General features: G+C 44.4%; 1 protein-coding gene across 4 annotated transcripts in view; it reads left to right on the top strand.

Moving 5' to 3' along the window:
- DENND2B (DENN domain containing 2B) overlaps positions 1-25,864 on the top strand; it is a 182,251-nt gene that overhangs the window by 138,700 nt on the left and 17,687 nt on the right. For all 4 annotated transcript variants that reach the window (XM_075427409.1, XM_075427408.1, XM_075427410.1 and 1 more), the window contains 4 exons: positions 1,755-1,824; positions 11,595-11,672; positions 15,474-15,614; positions 18,595-18,743. In XM_075427409.1, the coding sequence (XP_075283524.1) occupies positions 1,755-1,824; positions 11,595-11,672; positions 15,474-15,614; positions 18,595-18,743 (438 nt within the window). The remainder of the gene's footprint in view (positions 1-1,754; positions 1,825-11,594; positions 11,673-15,473; positions 15,615-18,594; positions 18,744-25,864) is intronic.

The raw sequence follows: 25,864 nt of genomic DNA, 5'->3' as shown, positions 1-25,864 counted from the left end.
CAACCTGTTCTGTTGTTTCACCACCCTCATCGTAAAACATTTCTTTCGTATATCTAGTCCAAATCTACCATCTTTTAGTTTAAAACCACTACCCCTTGTCCTATTGCAACAGGCCCTGCTAAAAAGTCTGTCCCATCTTTCTTTATAAGCCCCCTTTAAGTACTGAAAGGCCACAACAAGGTCTCCCTGGAGCCTTCTCCAGGCTGAACAGCCCCAACTCTCTCAGCCTTTCCTCATAGGAGAGGTGCTCCAGCCCGCTGATCATTTTTGTGGCCCTCCTCTGGTCCCGCTCCAACATCTCCATGTCTTCCCTGTGCTGAGGGCTCCAGAGCTGGATGCAGGACTGCAGGTGGGCTCTCACCAGAGCAGAGGGGCAGAATCCCCTCCCTCGACCTGCTGGCCACACTGCTTTTGATGCAGCCCAGGATATGGTTGGCTTTCTTGGCTGCAAGAGCACACTGCTGGCTCATGTCCAGCTTTTCATCCAGCAGTACCCCCAAGTCCATCTCGGCAGGGCTGCTCTCAATCTCTTCATCCCCCAGCCTGCACTGATACGGGGGATTGCCCCAACCCAGGTGCAGGACCTTGCACTTGTCCTTGTTGAACCTCATGAGGTTCGCACAGGCCCACCTCTCAAGCCTGTCAAGGTCCCTCTGGGTGGCATCCCTTCCCTCCAGTGTGCCAACCGCATATGAGATGGCTTTTTAAGAAGCATGGTCTGAGATGTCTGTAAATGAAGACCTGTTCAGAGTGTGTCTAGAGGGGCTTTCAATGATGACAAGGAACTAGCATTCACCTTCAGGAATTACTGTAGCCAAGAATACGTATGGAACTTTTTATTGGCTTTCATATAGCATATGCAGCATAACTGTGTTATATTGTGTGTTGCTTGGCTGTATTATTCAGCACGTGGAAGCACCTGAATAGTGAGTTATTGAAAACACTGAAGGAGAAGTGGACAACTGTATGGGTAACATTGGTATGAGAAGCACACAGCCCTGCCTACACAGCATTTCAACTCTGCTGCTGCTGCTCTCCTAGACAGACATTTCATGAGCCCATGTTTGTGAAACAAGATATCCCTCCCATATTCAGCTATAATTATCTAATCCCTGGCATTCCAGCACAAAGAAAAAGGTTTTTTTATAATGCCATTTAAAACTTGCAAAACAGTCAGGAATGTTTCTCAGTCCATGCACAAATTCACAGACTCATCCCTTTACCTGTGCTGTAATTATAGCCTTAAACTGTTGTTTTACTTCTCTGTCACAAATGGTACTTATCCTAGACAGGGATATAAAATGAGCTGGTTTGGGAAATCTGTGTTGTTTCTGGATTAGAAAATGATTTCTCTACTCTTAGAGAATATCTAAGGTTCTCCCTTTAAGAACAAAATACAGTCCAAAGACAGGATCTAACTAGAAGGTAAGGGAGATGCAGCATTTGAATATTGCCCTCCAAATCTGATTCTTGTATTTGTTCTGCAGTACAAAGGGACTGCTGCGTCACTGAAATTCAGCACCCATGTCTTCTTGTAACAAGACAGCTAGGCTATCTACAACGTGCAGATGTTTTTGCTCTAGCACTGATGGAATGTGTCCACAGAGTTTGTCCAGATGATGGCCAGAGGGAGAGAAGACCCTCCAGTGCGTACAATCTCTCACTGGATAAGGCAGTACCCCTTTCTGAATGACCTACCTCATAGCTATGCTGCAGTTCTGATAGTAAGATCTGGGCAATTTATTTTCTTCTAGTGAGACCTTCTCTTTCATGCTGACTGGGGAAGATGGGAGCCGGCGGTTTGGTTATTGCAGGCGGCTATTGGTAAGTACATCACCTTTACCTCAAAATGCAAAATTCTGTTAAACAGTATCTCAAAACTATAGTCTGAACTTTGAGGGTGTCTCTCATGGTTTTAAAAGAAAAGGGAGTTACTGACTCTGAAATTTGGAAATGTAAGTAGCTCAAGTAAAATAAGAATTTGCAAAGGCTGTCTCAATCAAATAGATCCCAGTTCTTGCAGAGAATTCATAAGAATGTGGAAAGTTTTTTACGTGAGCACTTTTTAAATGCTTTGTGTTACATGCTTTCAAGCAGAATCAGAAATACTACAGCACTGTGGACGAAGGCAAATGTGGCGTTTCTAAACATTTGTGAGTAGTGTTTGTCTCTTGGACAGCTGCTTACATCTCCAGAGTACTCTGCCAGCACTGCCCGAGCCCCAGGTCTGTGATGTAGGTAAAGAAGCCACCCTATCAAGTAGGAGGGCAACAAGGGTGGAGAGCACGCCACCATCATGGTTTGCTCAGGACCATGCAATAAGGTGATGCCAGTGCCGGGAAGTCTTGGTTCTCAGGCTTCTTTCCAGTCCTGGTGACGAGGTGTGCTCAGCTGGTCATGGAGAGACCCAACTGAGCCTCCCAAACAGTTTTGTCTCATGACCTGGAAAATCACTGGTTACCTGATCAGTTGAGAGCATGGCAGTGCGTGCGTGTGTGTGTCAGGGTGGGGTGCAGAGGGAACTGCACGAAGGCTTGCAAAGTGTATTAAAGCAGGTGAAGCACAGTGCAAACAGAGATTTTGCTGTCCATCCTGCAGACCTGACCGAATGGCAGCAAAGCATAAAGCAGTTGGTTTTTCCTGCACTAGCCTGTGCTCATCACCTCTCAGATAGGTTTGGAGCTGGCTGTGAGTGCCTAGGTGGGGAGCCGTGACTCCTGTACTGTTCATGTGACAGCTGGCTACACCTGATTGAAGAGCTTGTATGGATATTGGATGCTGCAGGAGCCTTTTGCGTACTGACTGTGCAAAACAAATGTCCGCAGCAGAATTGCAAACTTGTAAATAGGTATTCTATCACTTTGCCCCTCCTTCCCTCTCTGGTGTGACTTCCCATCATTCCAAGCAGGGAGCACCTGCCCTCAGTAGCTCTCGGTGGCTCCCAGTAGACAGAGCAACTTGCTGTCGTTGGAACAGCACCTTCCATCCTGCTTGCTGCCTGTACCGGACCCTGGTCTTTGTCTACGGCAAACCTCCTTGTCGTGCAGACAGCAGATGCTCTGCCTGGGAGGTATTGCTGTGTGTGGCTGCTCTATTTGTAAGAAGTTTGGTTTAAACTAACATAACAGAAAACTTGTTTATCAGTTCTGTGGGCAGTATTTGCCATAGGTAGCATCACGGAGACTTGCTTACTCTCTGTAACACAGTGTGTAAGTGTGGGCCACAACAAGGTTTATATATGGAGAGGAAATGTCAATGAAGGCTTGTGTTGCAGTAAATCTAGGGCTGGCCAGGGGGTGATTTCAGAGATAAACAAGTGGAGCACCTAGAAGGTATCCTTGCTGGTGTAAATAACAAGATGTAAGGCAGCAGTACAATTCAATTACTTTTTCGTGTGTTGTCATTTAAAATGATGATAAGGTATATTGGGGGAAAAATAACAAAACCACTGAAAACATTGGCTAGAAATAAATTATGGAATGTTTTCACTCTGCCAGGTAAAGGTGGTTTAAGACTTTTATATTTCTGGGAAAGTTAGCAAGTTTGGAATCATGCACAGAGCTTACATTTGTGAAATGCAAAACAGTTGATCCAGGACCAGGCTGAAACTGAAATAATCAGACACAGTAAAAAAGATGTATACACAGGAACATTGGTTTGTCAATGAAGGATTAACATAGGCTTTTTTAACTCACTTAAAGCCCAGTGAAATCCACCCTATATTCAAGGCAACATAAAAATAGACCACTGACTTTCAGTTGGTGCTGAAGATAGGTTAGCATAGTAGGAAATACCGGGAACAGAATTTAATCAATACTACACACTTTTATATAAATGGTGTTTTGAGACAACATTGGCGATTGTTTTTATCCTCCCTTGGCTATGGCAAAAATCAATCAACCAGATAGCAAAAGATAATTTTAAAAAAGGGAAAAATAAGTACTGTCTTTCTAAATCTATCTAATAATTATAAAGCCAGTTAAAAAGCTGACCTGCTGCTGCTCTGGGAGGTCACGTAATTCACGATGTTTCATGTGGTTCCCAAACGTGACATGTGGAAGCTGACATGTCCCATCTCACGGGTACAGCCTCCTCAGCAGAGGAGAGTGGAGTGATACCAAGGTACTTTACCATCTTGTCCTTTCTGGGGCGGATCCTGCCCCGTGCCTTCTGAGAGCAAAACTGGCACAGTCTGGGGCTTAGAAAGAAAGAGGATTTTGGAAGCTGCAGAGAAAAATTTCAGCCTTGCTCTATCTGGGGAAATGGCAAAGGTAGCAGAGATCTGCTGTTACTTGGATCCTGCAACCTCTTGCTCTCCTGCTGGGAGAAATGGTGGAATTGGGGTTGTGACCTGAAGTGCCTTCTCCATAGGGCTCAGCGGTGCTCACAAAGCATAACAATTTCTTGCCCCCTGTAAATGTCGGTGCATGGGTGGAACAGCCTCACTGATGTGTGATATTTCTATTTACAGTCATGTGCATACTTTCTTATTTTATCTGTTCAAATAGAGCGTTTACACAGGCAACAAGGAGCAGGTGAATTCTGCAGACACTGTTTATATGCCAGAGGCTTGGGCTCTAAAGCAGATTTTTGTATTTGGGTGTCCAATTTCCTGAGCAGTTTCTGAAAGCGTCAGTCAGGGTGGCTCTGATGTCCAGGAGTGCACAGTATCTCCTCTGATTAGTCTCATTCCCGACCCACAAGTTCTGTCAAATGCAATAACCATAATTCAGGAACTACACGCAGTTTTGGGCAAACATTACATAAGAGAAAGGTGGAGCCACACTGTGTACTACAGAACCAGAAGAAAATCCTAAAATATAAACTGCTCTGCTTCAAGGCAAGCCAGCTGCTGTGAGGCTAATTCCTTGGAAAACATTCCCCAGCTGTCCTGACAAGGGATGCTCTTGGGTCCCAGTGAGAGGTGTCCCACACCTTGCAGAGCATTTGTCAGTCCTCGGCAGCAGGCTCCACGGCCGGACGGACCGACCAGCCTGACCCTGTGAGGGTGACTCTCTGTGTCCCCTGCAGAGGCTGGTGTTCCCATTCCTTGGTTTGTGAAACAGTTACTTTTTGTTAGCCTTGTTCTCCTTTGGCACCTTGCGATACGAATGAACTGTTCCTCTTTTCTGCCCTCAGATTTCAGATTCTTCCAGACCCCTTTTTTGGGGGGGTGTGTGCTAAAACCCTGCCAAAACTACCTCAAGGGATACAGCAACAATTATGTTCTGTTTGTACTACAAATCCTGTACAGTATCCTCTTTAAATGTATTTATATTGTTTTGTTTCATTTTGGAACAGGATTAGAATGGAATGTAACCTATTACGCCACAGCAAACAATCTGCACTTCCATAGATAGCATGAAGTTTGCCAGTTACATCTTGATACCTCCAAGGCAATCACATAACTGCTTTCCTAGTGACTTGATGAGAGAAGTATGCATCTTCATATAAAAGGAAATGGGATGATATATAGTAGAGATATTAACTCTCACTACTATGCCATTTTACTGCAAATAAGACAGTTGTTTTTAATAACTCAGTTGAATTTAACTTTCTTTTCCACACTAATTAATCCATCAACCTGCTAGGCTCTTTTCTAGAGCTGTTCATGGGCTGTGGCTCTGTGATACGCACATGTCAGCAGCGAAGATGATTTGAGCAGTGCCTGTTGAGGGCTTAGCCCCGCATGGCGGGTCATGGCCCTCTCCAGAGGACATTACAATGCCCCCGGTGCTATGGGGCAGCCACCTGGCTAGGGGCAGAGGGGAGAGCAGGAGCGCAGGAACAGCAGGAGCGCATGGTAAGGAAGGAGCAGGGGTGAAGGTGCTGTAATGTGAATCTGAGTGTACCTTGTAAAATACAGATTTTTAATTTCATTTAGTGTATAATTTCATTTTACTAATTGCCTTAATTTAATATGCTAAATAATTGCTTTCTAAAGGGTGTTCCTGAAGTCTTAGCTCTTCTTTATCTGTGCAACCCCATAGGCATGCACCCAGTAAGAGCACAGTGGATACACAAAGATCACAGCGGTGAAAGCAGGGACCTTCTCAGTGGGTTTCTGCTGACGGAGCCTCAACTGCAGGACCCACCAGTACTGGAAAATCTGCAAAACTTTCCTTACTGGGAGGCCATGAATGGTCACTGCAGCCCAGAAAAAGGGTGTAGACAGCCAGAGAGACACTAGGCCTGTATCCTTTGGACGATGCTTGGATCCAGTGCAGCTTCTCGGCAGCCTGGGCTGTCAGTGGCCTTATGGCTGAGATCCACAGCTGTGCCAGCCCCTGTCCCCAGGGACAGTCATGGCCTGTGAGCTGCTGTTTTATGAGATCATCACAAGCAACTTGGGCTTTACTGCCATGGCAGTTGCTGCAGATGCCAAGGGGTGCTAGTTCTAATTAGTGGGGCAATACTGGAGTATAAGATACTACATCCTTAAAACAACATCCTGCAGTTCGTTGCCACAGCTGGCAGGTGGTTCATGGAAACAGAAGGAGACACATATCTATCATACAGGGCAGATATCTGAGAAGACCCAGTTGTCAGGGCAGAAAGCCCAACAGTGTCAGGGTTTCTTGGCTGGTAACTTTGTACTTGCAGAAATAAGATGAAAACCTGCAGGGTCTGTTTCAGCCCATCGTACCTGTCTCTGCCCTCTCACGCAACAAAGGCTCCTCCAGCATTTTTCCAGGCTACCGTGAGCCAGCCCCAGGAGTCAATGGAGGAGCGGATGCCAGAACATGAAGTATGTACATTAAAACATAAAAAACAGTCGTTAGGTGGGACTAGTTCATCCTGCACTTGCTGGGGCAGGAGCGGGGAATTTGTTACACTGTGAGAGCAACTTTTGTGGGATGCAGACTAATGTTTATGGAACTGAAAAAAGCTCACTGAAAACCTTTCCCTCCCCTTGCCTTCTTCCCTCTGTCCTGCCCTCCCCCAAGCACCTTTGACAGCCCTGTACACATTGGGTGCTCTGGCATTAAAAGCTCATGTTTCACATATAACAAGAATACTTTAAGACAAGCTTTTGGATTTAAAACATCCACAGTTTTCTCATGGTCTGAATTTGGATTGGCCCTAACAAGGAAGCAAGAGCTGCCACAGAAGCTGGATTGCGACCGACATTTATTTTAGATTCTCAACATTTGAATTGTTCTGGTTCCTGACACCACTAAGGAACATCTCTGTTTCTGGACATGTTGGCTTTCTGGTGAGACTGGGGTTTGTGTGGCCATAAGGATGAGATTATGTTAGGCTTAAGAGAGTGGTCATCTGATCTGGCCCAGTAACCTGACTTCTTCAGACCAGCTTCTTTGTCTCTGTATTTGTAGGTCTGTCATTCTTTAAATTAAGCCAGCAACAAAACAGCAGACTTCCCAAGAAGGAGCCTTGCTGGGTTTTCAATATGTCTCTCTCTTTCCGAAGCTGCCAAGCCTTATCTCGTATATGCAGGAAAATGTTCATGGGAGGCATCTCCTCGATCTCTTTGATGTCATCCATTCAAGCTATGCACCCCATCAGCTTGCGCGTGGCTCTAATATAGATGAGCAGGAGAAAAGTGCTGGGAGGTTATTCAGGAGTACCGTGTTTTCCTGTTTAAGCTTTGGATTGAATCTGCATCTTTCATTGTTCCAAGATCAAGAGAATCCTAGAGCCAGGTAGGATTAAAATAGTGCCCTTTTCACTCTCCTGTAGAAGGGAATAAACATTACACAATGTGTGTGTGAAACGGGCATTTGCCTTGCCATATGGAGTTAAATATTTTTGTGTACTCTCTCTGTTATTTCATCATTGCTTTCATTACAGCTAATTGCAGTTGAAGCATCTACAGTTCTGGTCTCAAAGGGAGACCAGGGTGTTAGAAACTTGTGCAGAGCTAACTCATGTGCTTTGCAAAGGCCGCTTCCTTCAGGCAACTCAGCTGCTGCTGTGCATTTGTGATGGTCCTTTTTCACCTGACCGTGGGGCAGCCCTTACTGCTTCCTCAGGTTTTCCTAATAATGCTCTCTGAGGACATATATAGAAGATCTCAGGCAAGATGTCCCACCCCATTTTGGGAAGGAAGGAGCATGCAGCCCTTCTGGAGTCTTCATGATGATGCTAGTCTGTTTCTTGCTGCACTCCTGCTTCTTTGAGATAGCAGGTAGGACTCTGGTGCGTGTTTCTCTTTCTTGCCGTTTGGTAGGTCTGGTTTTGCAGCCTTTTCTCTCCGTGCAGTGTATCTTCAGGTACATGGGAGAAGCTGGGAGGAGAAGTGCAGGAGGAAAATGTTGTTTGGTCCCCACTGCTTTGGTTCCTCTGGTGTCAACACTCTGGGACTAGCATTCCCCAGTTATTTCTGGGGCTGTGAAACCAGCAGCTTTCCTGACACCTGATAGCCTCCCCAGTAACTTAAAAAACCCAAACCACTGAGTTACGTGTCTGAATGGCTGGCGAGGATTCACACTGCAGGGACAGCCTGCCTTGCTTTGAAAGCAGGCAAGTGCAGTGCATGAGAGACTCTCAGTGCTATGCCAGACTGGTAGGACATCTCTGAAGGCTCCCCTAGATTTCAAGCACATTGGCAGGGAGGTGTGATTTGGAAAAGAAAAATGGCAGGATTATTTTTTGGAGCAAAAGCCTCCTGTTTCTCCTGCCAAAGCAGGTTTTGGAGTGGGCTTTAGTCAGTAAACTTCAGATTAAATTCACTATAAAAAAAGACTGTCCTGAGCCACTTGTGGACCAGCCCTGATGCAGATCTCAGCTCCTCCTTCTCGTAGCCAAGTTCTTGTCAGCTTATGTACATCCTCTTGGGAAACTGTCTCCTTATCAACAAAACTTATTAGCATTTTCATTCGTGATACTGGACTAAGGCTGAAAAAATCCTGGGCTCCATGAAAACAAACTGAAAACAAATCAAAACCAAAACAATCATCCCCTCTATCCCTCTTCTTCCAGGAGGAGTGCAGTGCACCAAGGCAGTCGCTCAACTGCCTCTCAGCTGTGCTGCTTTACCATACAGCTTCCCTGAACAGGACCTATTCATTGTGTAGAAGAGTGAGCCCTGGAGGATGTGATGCCAAGGCTTTGTAGGTACCTTGTAGAGCACAGCCTGCAACTTGGAAGCGCTCTCTTCTGGGACGAGATGTGGTTAAAGCAGTACTGTTGGCCAGACCCAGTGCCCAAGTCTCGCCTAATGAAAAGAGATGAGTCCAGGCAGAGAAGGGAGGAGTGTCATGTCCCATGCAATGTTTTTCTGTGAAAGAAGTAAACTAAAGCACAGTCAGCAGGTGTTTTAAATCCATCTTTGAGGTGTAAACTAATGGCTAAGAGGTGAGGTTATGTGAAGAGTTGCCAGTGTCAGAAATTTGAGAAGTCCTGCTCTCAGAATGGCTTCGCCTGAGGCTTTTGCTTGCTGCCCCGTACAGATGATTCGTACACATCTGGGAGGCTGTTCTGTTTGCAGGAAAAAGTCTCTGAAATAACAGCAAAGGATGTCCTACATGATAGTGCGTGGAGGGAAGAATCCCAGCTCTGAGACACGTAACCTTTAAGACATTTGAAAGCAATGATATTTCATAAAGGAGAATCTTTGAATAAGCGCAAAGCAGTTACTGTTTCTGGTCTTATAGATGACCCAGGAATGTGATGTTTTTACTGGCACTCAGTGAGACAGCTCTTGGTTGGGAGCTATCCAAGGCTCCTGGCACAGCTTCGGCATTCCTGCAGATTTGACACAATGATTTTAACCAAAATCCCACATGCTTGATATAATCACTCAGTGCCTTTAGAAAGCGTTTTATACCTAATATGGACAAAAAAGGGCTCTGCTTTTTCAGAAATGCGATGTGTAGTGAGCAGGTTTGGATACAGAAATAGACTCATCTGTATTCACTTAGCTTTGGTATTTTTTTGTGGTCTTTATTATAACAGGCAGGCACCTGCTGACTGTCCAAGTCTAGATTGCAATATTCAGATTTAAAAAGCACAGCCACCCCTCAGTTTCTCATGATTGACATGTGTGCCATGTAAATGTCAAACTCACCGTGGGGAAGTTAATGACTGTATCAGCAGAGTCTAATGATGAGACAAAGATAAAAATATACTGGCCTTCTATGTGCATACAGAGGAGACGATCAACCACTTTGGCTAAATGTACAAGTGGACAGAAGCTGATGGAAACGGTGACTGAGCTCCTTTATCACAGAGTCGTTATTAATGGAGAAGATTCTGTCACTGCTGCGTACCAATAATGTACAGCTGCGCAAAGAGGCTAAGCGATGCCAAGTGATTCTTTTACAGCCACTTTTCGCTCCATGTGGCACAAGCACAGCTCACTCCACGAGATGCAAGGAACTAAGCAGCCTCACCTATTGTCCCAGACCCCTCTTTCAGCTTTTTGCTGCTGAGGTGCTGAGGTTTGCTAGTGTACCTGCAGCTGCTCTGTGCTGTGGTGGGCATAGCTCCTGGACAAGGCAGCCCCAGGACTTCCTTGCATTTTATCTTGGGACTACATGTGACTGCATCTGAAGTCAGCAAGATGCCTTGTTAAAATAACAGCCCCTAGGAAGCGTGTGCCTGCTGATGATCTGGTGAAAGTCAGCTGCAGCTACACAAAACTGGAATGCTGCATCACAGATTATTGAAGATACAGTGGGAAGCTGCTATGTGTGGATGTCACTGCCATCTGTGCTCATTGTACACATGCAGGACACAGGGAGACCAGCTCTCTGCTCGGAGGACCTTGCCAGTGAGGATGGTTTTTCTAAAGCACTCGCCATTGGCCTAACTCTACTTCTTTTCCAGTAAATAAGCTGAATCCAGCCAGTGGTTGTACCCTTCTTTCACACACAGCACTGACGGGCCTTTCCCTGCAGCAGTACAGGCAGGGTTGCGGCATCCAGCGTGCTAAGGGAGTACACGTCAGTCAAGCCAATTTAAACCGTTTGCTTCTGTAGGAAATATCTTTGATAGGATGGTTCTAGAGGACGGTCTTTGTAGTTGTGGGGGTTTTTGGGGGGATGGGGAGGATATGCATCATTGATTCATACTTGTCACTGTTTAAGTTATTTAAGAGTTTCATGTTTATTGTGCGTTAATCTGAGGAACTTAATGATTTGCCTCCTGCAGGTTGCCTTTTTTTAGGTCTACGAGCTTATTTTCTGTAAGTTGAGCTCTCTTTGAACATCATGGGGCGAGCGGGGAACTAAAGCCATCAAAATCTCCCTTAGCACTGCGGTTCTCCTCTCGCAGCACACGGCCCCAGGGTGGCCCCACTCCGCACGCCACAGCAGGATCAGAGGACAATGATAGCACAGGCATGAGTTACAGTTGCAGTTAAATGTGCTTTTATGGCTGCAAGCTGAAGCGGTGTTGGAATACAGCTCCAATGCACCATGATTTCCAGAGTGGATAAGCACTATTTACGCTTTTTAGTTTCCTGTCTTATGGAAGAAATATGATGCTTTTCCAAGAGTAGCTGTTTTGATGGCGAAACGGATAGTGAAAGATGTCACATGATGGCCAACTGTGCTATCAGAGAGACAATTGTGTTTTCCTTATGACTCCAAATTAATATGTAATTTCACTCTCCTTTTTACTGTCATCAGCCAAGTGGAAAAGGCCCACGCTTACCTGAAGTTTATTGTGTCATCAGCCGGCTGGGTTGCTTTGACTTATTTTCCAAGGTAAGAAGATATTTTTCAATATTGCTTTTTAATTTGATTGTTTACTGAGACACATCCGCAGTGATGATCCAGACAAGAAGAATTTCTTCCTTTGATGGGAGATAACTGTATTTTACAGTTGCTGTTTTGTATATTCCATCCCTATTATTGGGCTCATCAAAGAATGTCTTATTACTTCTGTGACTAAGGCAGAACTTGATTCAGAAAACATCTGGGTGTCTGTATGATCTGGCTGACTGAAGTTTTTTCCATTGTTTTCTGAAGCTGTTCTGTGCTGAGCTGTAATTCTTGGCATCCACGATTTGCATGATGGCCAGTACCACTTTTACTCCAATACCCCTTGGAATGATGAGGTTAAGAAAAAAGATTATTTGATAATTGAATTCTATATGCTTAACTATTGAGGTGTCTTTTGTCCTAGGAGGCTAGGAAAGCATGCATAATCTTTTAATTGGCCTCTATATTAATGAATACAAGGCTGCACTGTATGCTGATGTGGTTTACCTAGGTAATACGTTTCTTGACACAAGAGTTTTGAGGCAATAAGCAAGGCATTGCCTCAAAAAGGTTATTAAAAGTAACTATTAATAACATTTCTGATTGATAAATATTTTAAATATCTCTCTAGCTGTGAGTTTAGGGTCTCCTAGTCCTCTGAGAGAGTGTTCTGCAAAATCTAGAGAATACCTCAGAGTATCGTATAGGATTTGCTGGTGATCTGTGGAGAACAATGATATGTCGCATGTCATATATCTGCCTTCCCCTTTTCCAATTTCGGTAGTGTTTGGAGAAACATTATTTTAATTTGTCAGAGACTGTCACTTCAGATATGGGAAAACTCACAGAACTTAGATGGATTTTTCTTGTTCATTTGTGTAGGAATAAAGTTGAAAAGGACATGTAAATAATTCAAGTTAATAAAAATCATAGCATTTATATTGTTCGTGTGATCTAATAAGCACACAGAACGTTATTTTCAAAGCAGGTTTCAAGCTTTTCTAGATAAAACTTTAACGCATGTCTTGTGTGAAGAAAAACAATTGGATTGCAACAGTTAATTGCAATTCCACTTCTGACGTCTTTCCTAAAGCTCTGAAAGGAAGGGTTTATTACAGTGTCTCCTAGACATAATATGTATCTAAACACAGATATTTGTGAGTGAAACGGAATGCATTGTTCTGGGAGGATAACACAGCTCACCAAACTAGCAGTATGGAGAGATGTCCTGAGGCTCTTTGTTTGCTTTTATGCTTTATCTAATTTTGATAGTGCACTAATTTTCAAAGCAAAACTTAGGAGAGGGGAAAAAAAGGCAAAAAAAATAAAAACAGAGAAAATTTAAGTATCCTCTTTAGAACCAAGTATCACTGCAGCTGAGGTATCAGGTCAGACAATGAAGGTTATTGCACCAAAACTGCAAATAATCTGCTTTCCCAGTTCCATCTGTAACTTGAAAAAAAGTGTCTGATCATCCAAAGTGAACCCAAGGCTGATGGGTGAGTGTCCATTCACTGGCTTCAGCAGGCACTGTTCCCAGGCATTGTAGCAGGCAGGCCCTGGCCACACGGGCTTCGAATTCTTGGTCTGTGTGGGAAGGAAGGCTCCCACTCCATTGTGTATCAGGCACTGAATGAGCCTGTAACACACCTGTGCTCTTTTACAACAGCTGGGCCACAACAGGAGCCCCTCAGCGCTGGAGTGTGGCCAGAGCGGAACCGTCCTGCAGAGGGATGGTCACATCCTGATGGCACCAGCCGAATCCAGCCCTGGGCTGGGTTCAGCACAGCTCTTTAGCACACATTCCAAGCACCGCCTTTGGAAAGGGCTTGGACAAAACAGCTGTTAAATGAAGGAAGAAGAGTTTGAGCCTTAGCATCCCTGTTAGTTTTGGAGACAGATGTGGTGTGGATGGAGACAGAAGTTCTTGAAAAGTGAGATAGTCTTTTTTTCCAGCCTAGTAAGAGGAACCTGGGCTGTCCTAGTTGATAAATCCAGTGAAAGAGAGGAAAATGATCATGATGCCAAATTAGTCAAAACACGGAACGGTTGTCTTTACAGAAAAATGTGAGTGATGAAAGATCACGAGATATTAAACCTTGGATATTATTTATCAGAAAAGCAAAAGGAGTCCTCTGGTTAAAAATGTTTATCATCCTGTTTCTGATAGCCTGCATTATTTTCATCTTCCTCAAAGCCTTTTATGCTCACTGTTGTAATACCTACTGCTGAGACGGACTTGACAACCACAGATATCTTTACTTCCAGACAGTTATTTTGGTCATGGTTTCAACAGATGTTTTTGACCATTTTATCTCCCGAAATCTCTGTTCAACTTTTATTCAGTTTAAATGCTCCTTTCGATTTGTGTTGTGAAGGTTGCTGGGACAGGGATGACATGGTCCCCAACTCCAGCAACATGGAGCATCAAATAGTGAGTGTGGAAAAGGAGATATGTTTTGAACGTTACAACTGCATGCTGGCAGTGTGCAGGAGCACTAAGGACCTGGGCCATTGCCTCGATTCATTACTGCTTCCCATTTGGGCAGCTGGTTTTGTTTGGTAAGGATAGTTGTTGTGCTGCAAGTTACATCAAGCATGAAATTCCTGTCTTCATTTATGGTTATCTGCCACTTCCGTGGACTGGAATGCAAGCTATGTATATAGGATCAGCTTTGCTTCAGTTAGCTCTTTACTATGCTGCAAGGAGGAAGGGGCAACTCTTGCACTGGTGAATGCCTCTGCAGGCATTTGGTGTCACTAGCTATTGTTGTAAGTCACCAGCTTGTGCTTAAGCATCTTCTAATGCTCTGCTTCAGTGAAAAGCACTTCCAAGAGAAACAAGGGAAAATGACTCAGACCCACTAGCTCTTGTATGGCCTTTTGCTCTTGAGTGGTGGTTAAAAGATCACCATTTCAGGTCAAACCACTAACTGCTTTGAAGCTTGTGTTCTCATCTCCTTTAGGTTTATCATCTATATGGTCTGTCTAATGTGGGAAAACTTAGCTGTGATCTAATTTATGTTGGCCCGTGTGACCAAAGAAAGACAACAATAGTCCTCTCAATCTGTAAGAAGTTCCATCTGCTTATTTCAAAACTAGATTGTCTGCTCTGTGTCATGTCAAACAGAAAACGGCCTTAATGCAGGCACCTAGTGTAAACAGCTGGGCATGCTTCATGAGGCTGCTTGTGGCTGGCTCCAGCTCCCCACAGACTGTGACGTGACCGCTGCCGCCACAGCCGGGGCTCTTCCAGGACCTCTTTCCTGGTGGAGCTCCGCTGGCATCATAGTGTGGCAGGGTTGCTTTTCTTGCCGATCTGGCTTTTTCCTGCCCTCTCAGCTGAAATGGAAGAGATGCCCAGAGCAGAAGAAAGTGTTTCTCCTTAATACAAATCTCAAGATGTGCCACTGAGACATGATGCTGACCTGGCCTGTGATGATGGGATTTGTCTTGCTCTTTCTCTCTTTCAGCTCATGCTGTTGTTCAGGCAAAATCCCAACAATATAGATCCCTTTTGCCATGATGAGTCGTCCTTCTCCTTTCCAGATTTCTTATTTCTTCCTTGTCTCTGTTTTAACTGCATCCACAAACAGGCTCCATTTTGTAACTGGAAAACGTATCATTTTTAGAGTACGATTGAATCTCGTGGCTTTAATGTTAGTGAAGAAATGCATGACAGAGGAGAATTAAACTTAGATCTGCCATGTGTTTAGGCATATGTGGGTCAAAAGATGCTTCAAAAGTGTATGGGGTGCTGACATGTTCTGTCTCATTCTCTCTTGTGTCTTATGGATGGATCAGATCCTGGATGAGGTTGAAAGGAGAAGGGGAATATCTGCTGCCTTGGTTTATCCATTTATGAGGAGTCTGATGGAATCTCCTTTTCCTGCACCTGGAAAGACAATCAAAGTCAAAACCTTTCTGCCTGGAGCTGGAAACGAGGTAAAAAGCAACTGCAAACATTAAAAGTCAAAGCCTCCCGCCTCACCGCTCCACTATCAAACAGCAAAAGAAAAACAGGAGGAGACATACGGATGCTGCCAGGCGTGGGAGGTGGCACACCTCAAAATGAGCAGTGCAGGAGCTGCACCAGTGTTGATGTGCTAATGCTAGTGCCCATTGATGATTATAAGCCAAGTTGTTGTTATGTATTTGTTATTTTATGTCTATTGATAAGTTGTGTTTAAGAAGGAACCACAAACACCACAGATGTCCTAGCGTGCCTGGCCTAGTGTAGTTAACAGGCTGCAGTGCTGCTGGGCTTTATCACGGTGATAACAAGCCAGTGTAAGTTTCCCAGGCCGACTGCACTTGAATAGTCCAGCAGCTGGCTGTTATTGCAAAGCTCATTACTGCTGGTCCTGGCCTTGGTAGGAGGAGTGACCAGCAGCATTTAAATGGCTCTTTTTGGCAATAAATACTCTTTAGCTGTCGCTCAAAGAAATAGTCCATATTTGGAAAAGCATGTCATATACAAGTTTTTATATGTGTGCGCACACACTTATAATATATTTTGTTTCCTTTTATTACTGCCTCAAGTAGCTAGAAGCCTAGCATTATACAACAGATGCCTTACTGGAAAATGGCAGTATTGGTGCCTTGCTTAAAAAAGTTTTGCGTAACTTGAGGCTTGCTAGCCATTCACCATGTCAAATGCTGGTCTCTGCCTATCCTGGTGTAAGTGTCCGGCAGCTCCACTCAGATGGGCAGGCATATAGAAGAAATACATTACCACAGACAGGAACAGAATTTGGCCCAGTTAGTCAAACCAAGAAAAAAATCCCCTCTAGGGTTATTTTACACTCCTTAGCGTTAGTTTTACAGTGCTATTACTATTTTTACATCGAATCATATTGTCTTCAAGTGTAATGCCACTGACTTCGAGTGGGCCTGTAATGTCCCTTGGTATGAAATGTAACGGGTTTCTTGTAGCAGTGACTTGCAAGACATGTTTAAGTCACGAGCAGCTGCTTCTGGAGAAGCAAAGGAAAACTGAAAGGCTGATTGGCATAACAGTGGTAGGATCTGATAATGCTTTTTTGATGTGAATGTATCTGGGAACCATGGATCTGCAACTTCTCTATCCTCTGCTCCAGCTTCTGAACTCTCCCAGAGAAAAACATTTGAGATAATTCCAAACAAACAAACAACTCTCTTCTGGCTGAGCTTTGCTCTTTGTTATGCTAGTACAAACTCGTTATTTAAATGGAATGCACTGGCTTAATTAGGAACAGAATCTTCTCCTTCCATTGTGGCTCCTCTGACCTAAACAAAGATGGTGATTAATTGGGAAAGTAGACAGTATATTTCTTTGTGATGAGCAGACTGAAGCAGGCGGCTTTGCCAGGCAACGGAAAACATCCATGGCATTTGTAAAAGCTGCTGTAACTTGCACTGCATCCTACCCCGCAGCAAGATTTTATTGTTGGAAATTTTGCAGTAAAACCAGCTCCTCCTGATTTGGCACATAAACATGATTTGAGCTTGCAGTCCCAGCGGTGAGGAATGGAAGGGGGCACCTTTACTGAATAGGGGAGAGAGGCAGGCAGCATTTTCCGAGGAGATGTTTGTGGCGCTCCATCGCTCCGCGATTTGATTCTTACTGCTGTTTGAGGCAACAGCTGAGTGATGGGCATTAATACTCTGGCACCATAATGTTTTGGTATTTCAGGCTTTAAAAAAAATCACATCTGTGCACAAATACATCGTAACAGTGACTTTCTTTTACAGTCCTGTGTTACTGATCACAAACAATGTTACAACTAAACTGGTATGAACTGGTTTTGTTTCCAGTATCCTGCAGTCTTGATCGTATCCTTAAAAGAGTGTGTTTGTGAGGAATTTTGTAAGGCTACTCCAGTTTAAACCAAATACTGTATGCTTGTGGAATGTGGTATCATGTGCATGAAAACATAAAAGTGGTCTAAAGCAATAGATTGACAGTGATTTTTGGACATATAGAAACAAGGAAATGTATATGTGCTCCTGTTAATATGTCTTCAGAGGTTTCAACACAGCTTCAAGCTGGCCAGCTTTTCCCCTTTCCCTTCTGTTTCCTCAAATTCCTCAGAAGTTCATAATTTGCTGTCTTTCACTTCATATTTTTCTCCCTCTGTTACTCTCTTCTTCAAGTTATTTTTCCCTCTTCTTTTTTCTGTCCTCCGCCTTCAAGTTCCACATCTGAACATGTCAATTGCAGAGTAAAAGGAAGATATAATAAAGGAATCGAGCAAAAAGCATGTGAGAAAAGGAAGGAGAGGGCCTGAGGTCATGGATGAAGTATGAAAATTAGACTTTAAAGGGATGTCACAAGTCACCATCTAAGACCTTGTCCTGACTCCCCAGTTAAGTATGTATACGTACATATATTTATGGGAAAAAAAAAAAAAGGTTTTAAACATTATCTAGTGAACTATGTGAAAATGAAGTAAATTGTGTTTAAATTTTGCCCGGCCTTTAAGTTCAGTCCCTGGCGCCTATCTAGATGGGAATTTGAATTGCTTAGCCAAGTTTATAACCAAATTTACCTTGTCTTCATGAATGTTTTAACCCTGTAAGCTTCTGGCTCCGGTGTTTCCAGTTTGTTACTTGCTTCATACCGTTGACTTAGCCAAGCTTTACATCTCTGGCAGGGTGTTTAGAAGGCAGAATTATGCTTCCCTTAGAAATTACAGCAGGTTTAATGAACACAAATGTATTCTGGGAAGAAGAATGACTTGACAGTGAATTGTGTAATACGCCATTTCTCTGGAGTGCTGTGCCTCCAGCCTCAGTTTGCAAAAGAGGATGGGGGTCGTTCTCCATGTCCCCTCAACAGGCAAGCACGGAGTGGTGCTGGAGGGTCTGGGCTGGGGTGCCGGGCGCCCCTGGCGCTGCCAGCCCTGACCAGTGATGCTGACTGATGTTTGTTGGGTGTGTTCAGGTCATCGAGCTGCGGCGGCCCATGGACTCACGCCTGGAACACGTGGACTTTGAATGCCTTTTCAAGTGCCTCAGCATTCGTCAGATCATCAGGATCTTCGCTTCTCTCCTGTTGGAGCGGCGCGTGATCTTTGTAGCAGATAAGCTCAGGTAAGTGGCAAAGAGACCCGAACCACACATTGAGGACAGTACTGCATACAAAAAGCTTTACAAAATGTCCAGAATGGTTGTCAGATGTGAGGATCCTCTCACTGTAGGACTTGAGTAACTTCTATGTCAATGGAAATTATTTGCATCAGGCAGGGCACACATTCACTAGCGGTCACTAGCTACAAGTCATCTGTTCTGTCTTACTTTCCCATCTGTAAAATGGTGATACTGATACTCACCTGCTTCATAGTCAGCAAATGTTTGCACTGCATTTTGAAACCATAGAGTCCTAGCAATATTTCATTTCAGGTTTTGGAACAGTAGTCATAAACAGTAACAGAGATGGTCACTGAGGTTCTTCACCTTGTGGCCGTGCAGTGCAGCCAGGCAGGGACTGGGGTGCTGAGAGTTCGCCTGCTTCGCTAGGGGGCTAGGTTTCAAATCCTGCACTGCCAAACCCGTCCAGTGGGAGTGTTAAGAATGCTATTACGGTCCATCTCAGGTAGTTAGGATATTTTTCCTGGTGCTCACGTGACCTGAAAACGTTCCTTTACAAAGCTCCATCTTGGGCTCCTTGCTACATCCTTTCAACATACCTCTTACTTCCCTGCCCTTTGATTGCAGTCTCCCCTTCTTGGCTCCTCTGAGGCATGAACTCACCCCAAGGTGTCAGGAGTGAGAGCAACAGGTCACAACTCCATATGGCCTTTACCAAGGAAACGGAAGCTCTGTGTGGGCTGCACCTCTGCCCCACAGCCAAGGATCGTCCCTTGTTTAGATGCTTGTGTAATCCATATAGAAAAGTGTGGACATTGTAAAGAAGATGTTCTTTACTGTGGCACGATAAATAATAAAAGATGGCAAATAAAAAGAAAGACCATAATTTATTAGACTCAGGAACATCCAGCGTCTTTTAAAAGAGCACAAAAGACTGTATGGGTGGTTAAAAACACAGATGGATCTACCCAAACAAACTCTGTTAAACACTTTATCAGCCCTGACCTTCTCTGAATGACCGCCAGAAATAATAGCTGCACTTAGTGGCCGCCAGTGTATATAATAGCAAAAATACTTTGCATAGTAAAAGCTTTACAACCTTTAGGGGAGAATTTCTTAAAGCTGCAGACCCTTCTCAGGTTATAAAGTTACTTCCTTAGCAGTCTTTTTTTTGTTGTCTAGAACAACAGGAACGTTTTATTTCATCCCTCCCCTTGTCAGTAACCCTGAGTTTGAATGACCATTTGGGAGGACTCAATTTCACATAAACTCCTGGTGAGAATCGTGTAGCCTGTCCAGGGTTTCTGCAGTGCTTTAGTAGATCTGTGAGTCACGCCATGAATACTGGGGCAGGTAGCTTTTGAAAATACCGTTGGTGTGTTCCTTCTGACTCTCTCTCTACAGCATGCTTAATTACATCGTTCTGTCTGTTTCTATTTTACTGTTCATTTGGCAGAATTAGTGGCACCCACAGGTCTGACTGTAACTCAGAATGACAGAAGTCTGAATTCCTTCAAATGGCACAGTGATTTGAGTGGAAAATCACATAAATGGCACAGAGAAAATGAGGGCTGTGTTGTGCTGCCGCCAGCTGTTGCTCTGCTTCAGAGTTCCCAGCTACTCCTTTGTAATGTTGTCCTGGTTTGGCAAAGCACCCCAAGCCTCGATGCGTGGACCGCAGGCACAATACTGCAGGGAGGGCTTGCTGCAGGAGACGTCCTGAGCCATGAGGGTTGGGACAGAAAGCAGCTGCTCCCTGGAGCATTTCTCTGGAACAGCTGGCTTTGCCAATGTCATACAATGCTTCTGGGCACTGCTCAGAGAAATGCAGCTTGGAGAACAGTCAGGTTGCCAATCCTGAGGGCTGATGGTAACCCAGGACTTCATCAGGCAACCAGAGTTTTACACACATTGCAAGCCTGACTGGAAGCTAACAGCAATTTCCTTTCTCCTGATAGCTGCCTGCTCCTGCAGGCCTCAGAGCAGAGGAGAGCAGGGTCCTGCTCAGAGGCAGAGTGCTGCTGCTCTCCCTTTTGGTACACAGAAACAGGGCACCAGGACCAACAGGAATCAGAAATTATAAAGATCCCTTTCGGTAAACACATACCAAAACATTGCGCTCTCCTGCAAAAACTGTTCTCCAGCAAACAGTTGTTTCTGTTGTGAGAGTGAGCCATTGGGTTAGGAGCCATTAGCACGTGCTTTGAGAAAGGAGAGGATTCAGATGGATCCAAGAGGCTTATGAGGTTTTGTGGTTGCTCCTGTTAAGAAGGGACAGAAGTTTTCTTACAAAAAGGTTTATATTCGTGTACTTTATTATATCCGCATTTACCCTTTATTATATACATACTCTTTTTAAACAAAACAAAGTCTATGACAAAATCTGATGTGGTTGCTGAGGTCCTGGATTAAGACTTGCGAATCCTGAGCTCTCCTTCTGAACCCTCCGACCTGCTGTGACACATGTTTCCTTATGTTTTGTCTGGGCTGTCTGGGTTTGTAAGCACTCCAGGACAGAGACTGCTCCTTGCTGTGTGTGTCCACGCAGCTCTACGTGATACAGTGCGGCCCCTCTCAGCATGAGGATCTAGGAGGTACTGTAAAATAGAAACTAATCATGAGTCCTTTAACAAAGGCCTGGAGAAAGTGACAGTGGATTTAAATTCAGTACTTACTGAGGTTTTCCTGGTTTAAATGGGGATGAAGACTAAAATGAAACACTCTGGCTTTGAGCTAATAACTGTCTGTCTTGGAACCTTTGCCTTGTCTGATGTGAATTTTGTTTATGGGCATCACGGCTGAAACTGAAGGAGTTTACCAGCAATGTGAAAAAAAAAAAAAAGTGAAATATCTTACAAGTCCAGTGTGTGAGCCCAAACAACGTGAGCAGGAAATTAAAAAGATTTTACAAGGGTTTGATTTCTGCATGTACCAAAAAAATAGCTTAGAAATAAATGATGTTGAGGTTTAGGCTTCAAACAATGAGATGCAATGGGCTTTTGTGGCTGCTTGTTTAACAGGTCTCCAAGCAATAAATTATTTCACACGTTATATATATATATATATACAAGTTTGGGAAAGTCATGCCTAGTGAAGTGAGATTCATTCAATAAATTTTTATCAATGGTTCTCATAGTGCCCAGAATGTGAAAATTTATAGTCCTTGATCTTTGCGCAGAAGAGGTTGCCACTTTTCAAGACGGAAAAGGATGCTACCAGCAATGAGGAAATAACAGTAAAGTTTTGAATGACAGGGCTGTGAGGTTGCCTTGGTTAGATATGTGCAGTTAGGTTTGGGAGGTTTTTTCCCCAATACGTTTGGGGTTTGTTTTTTTTCCCAATAGGTTGCTTATATATTTTTTTTCTGCTTGAAATTGGGTAAATAAATCCCTGCGAGTATTCGCTCACCTTCAAAAATGAATTTGAATCTGCCAGTGACCCTTCAGTGTTTTGCTTTTCATGAACAGTCAAGAAGACAACAGAGAAATAGATAGCAACAGAGACACTTGGAAGAATAATAATAACTCCAAAAGAGGTAACTTAAAGCTCCAATTCCTGAAACAACTGGGATGGTATGCCCAATCCCAGTTCCAGTCCCTGTCGCGGCTGGGAGCCCCTGTTTATGTTCCCAGCATTCTGCCTGTTCACCTCAGCTCTGAAACGATCCCATGACTGCCAGCTGCAAAGGGAGAGCTGCTGTAGCGCAGTCCTCTGGGGTTTGAAAGGCTAGGCAGCAGATGCAAAATCAGTGGGTTCCGGGGCTCGGGGAACACAGGCACAAAGGTAGCAACAGGAAATAAGTAGAAAGCAAACATTAGAAGAAAAATATTTGTCTCCTTGTTTTGGTTTTATACTGGGGAAACAAATTTTTGGACATGTTTTCTGAGGAGGTGATGTATCCATGCTTGTGAGAACAGTCTCTTTGCCTTTTCCCCTGAATGTTTGGATAGGGGGAAAGGAAGGCCATCTCAATGCCCCTTTGTAATAACCCCATTTTTCATAAATAAAAAAAAGCCCTCTTTCTGTAATTCATTATATTCTGAAGGACTCTCAGCATATTTTGCTTACATTTCACATGTGGGTCCAGTCCAACTCCAGCCAGAGTCAGTGGCAGTGTTTGGATGAACCTTGTCTTTTGCTGTGGATCTAAATCCAAGAATATTCCTTTCAATGGCCTTTCTGAAGCTTTAGGGGCTGTGAAAGGCTTCTGTAGAGCCCCTGCTCTTGTAAAAGGCAAAATAACTTCTCACTGTTGTCAATTTCATTTTTATGAGAGGTATTTCAGCAGCTTCTCAGTGAGGCAGGAGCATGGGCCTCAAGGAAAAATCTGTTAACAGCGATGGGTTTTATGCTCCTAAACCGTACAGGTGAACTTGGAAATGTCGCCCAAGGTGAAGGTGGGCCAGGCCTTTCTCTACGTGGCAGTGCCAGCTTGGGAAGTCCCCCCTCCTGCTCCCCTTGTTTGCTCCTGCCCTGTGCCATGCTCTCCCTCACCCAGGAGGCTCTGCCAGCCCAGCCGCAGTTGGAATTACTCGTTTTGCAGAGTTTCTCCAAAGCAGCTGGGCCCCTTGGCCAGGTCACACCAGGAGCTCCCGTGCTGGGAGAGGGGCAGAGCAAGGGGGCTGGTGCTGGCGGTGGGCAGGAGCACTGGGATGGGCACACTTCAGCACGGTGTTGCCACTGAAAGGTGTCTGTCATGCACCACCCTTGGGTGTGAGCCAGCTGGATTTACAGGGTCTCATGAGATATTACAAATTTGTGAATAAACCCACAAGTTTTTACCTGTGTGCAAGGGAGGTCGGAGCGAACGAGGCTGAGGCAATGCTGGATGACAGGAAACTTCGGTGCAGCTACAGCTCCTGTGCATCGATATCGCCCTCCCTCAGGGATGGCCATGGATGACTCTGTCTTCCCAAGGAGACCTTCTTCCCTCCGTGTTTCTCTGCCCCTCTGCCAGCACACATCCCCTGGCCCAGCATGGGCCAGCAGCCTGTCACCTGGTGTGCTGCAGCCCCCTGAAGCCCTTGTCTGCAGCGCTCGCCCCGTGCTGTCAAGAGGTGCTGTTGCAAGCAGAAGCTGGGCACCTATGAGGTGGGAAGACTTTATTCTGCTAAGGATAAAAAACTTCTATCCTTACCCCTCCCCAAAGTATTTGGACTGCCAGGAGGAATCTGTCTCCCAGCACAACTGTAGAAAGTCCAGGCGGATCCCAGACCTGACCGAAGGTTATGGGCTCCAGACAGAAACACTGACTAATACAGGGCAGAAGCATAAATATGTAAATACGGGGGGAAGTCATCCCGCAAGCATGTCTCTGTGAACTTTGTGGAGCAAAAGGGGGGCAGAGTGTACTTGTATTTGAGGGCAGAGGCTTTCAGAACAAACAGCGGCATTTCCCTGATCTCACGGACAGAGGCGGCTTAGGGCTGTCCGTGTTACGCCCAGGATGTTCGGGGAGGGTTGACGCTTGACATATTTGAGTCTGTTGCTGTGGGAGTCGTGAGGCCATGCTAGAAAGCAGCACAGTCAGCAGCTGAGAGGTAGCCTGGTCCTCGTCTCGCAGTGCCTATCTAGAAAACCAGTACTGGGGATCCTTTAACCTAGCAGACAAAATCACAGCATAGATCTTGTAGCTCAACTTAAAAAATACAAATTTAAGTAGGAGATAAGTGGCAATGTTTTAGAAAAGTATTGTTCCTCAGCACTGTAGCAAGGTCAAGTGGAAATGCAAGAGTAGCTAAAGTTTTGGGCAGATTACTAAAGTGAAAGCTCATTCCCTATTTCCTTATTGTTTTTTTTTTCATTAGTATTATATAGCATTATTGTATTGGCGTTTTTTGATTTAGAAGTAGGCTATAATTCCTACAAACTAAACATGGCAATGATAGGCCTGACCAGGCTCACCTGCTGCCTGGGAATGCTTCTTTCCAGTAGTCAGTCATATCATAACACTTGTAAAATCTGCCAACCTGCAGGTTAAGAGGTAAAAATGTGTGTGTTAGAGCAAAGAGACAGTGTACTCAGTAAACAGATGGCGAGCTTTGGCCAGCAATAGAGATTTCCTTTACTTTCCCCTGTCACAAAACCTCCACAAAAAAAAAAAATGGTGAGAGGAATTTGACAACAAGCGCATGCCAGAAACCAGCTTGTGAAGAAGAATTTACTGTTGCCAGTCTCTGACTGGTCTGTACCATTTCTGAGCACAGGCTGTAGGAGACACGGCTATGTCTTCTCTTGGTCACCTCTGGCACAGCCCTATATTGACCAAGAAGTTCAGTTCTTTGTCTCAGGGAAAACTTTTTTTCAGTTATCAGCTGTGCATTGAAGAAGGGGAGATGTCTAGAGATGCAAGCTACTGTACCCGTGGAATGTGTAATAGCTCCCAGATCTTATGTCTGAACCCAGGAGAAACATGACACTTCTGCTGGTGTTTTTTTATCCAAAGATCTTGGAGTGCTTTCTTAATGCTGTCAGGATTATTGTGCTTGTCTGGTCTGACGTGCTGAAAGTAAGCTAGAGAATGTCTTGCACTAATTTCTCCAGTGGAAGGAATGAGCCCTCATATAATTATCCAATATGTCATCATGCCTAGTAGACAGAATTATTCTACAGCAAACCCATCCATTTCTCACGTAAGTAACCGGAGAGTTTCCATTTCCTCCACTGAGAGCCAGATCAGCCCCCACTGAGGAGCGATTCAGAACCCTCAGACCACCCTTGTTTTACCTGAGGGACAACAGCTTACAGCTCCCTTCATCTTTTATAAAAAAAGCATCCTCAAGAGGCTGTCTGAGTCTCTGCTACCTACCCTGCAATTGCTTGCCTTTTGTGAGACTGATTTTTCTCAGTCTGCTTGCACTATGAAGCATCACTAAGTAGTAACATATATAGCTAAAAAAGCCTTAAACCTTCTGTAACGTACGTGATTATTTGGCCTGATGTAGCTGCAAATTCTTGATATTCTGCTTCTTTCTTTCCTACCAATTACAGCTAGTAATCTTGAGTAGGATGTTTGTACACAGCCCAGTCCTACAAGATGCTGAGCACCTTGTCTTACAGTCTAAACACTAGAATTGAAGGTGTTCAATGTGATGTGAAATTGGTGGTTTAAGGTAACCAGCAGA

Source organism: Opisthocomus hoazin, chromosome 7, assembly GCF_030867145.1.
Source record: "Opisthocomus hoazin isolate bOpiHoa1 chromosome 7, bOpiHoa1.hap1, whole genome shotgun sequence".
NCBI classification, from domain to species: Eukaryota; Metazoa; Chordata; class Aves; order Opisthocomiformes; family Opisthocomidae; genus Opisthocomus; species Opisthocomus hoazin.
The sequence above is the reverse complement of the archived record's forward strand: the minus strand, read 5'-3'. Positions and strand labels throughout refer to the sequence as shown.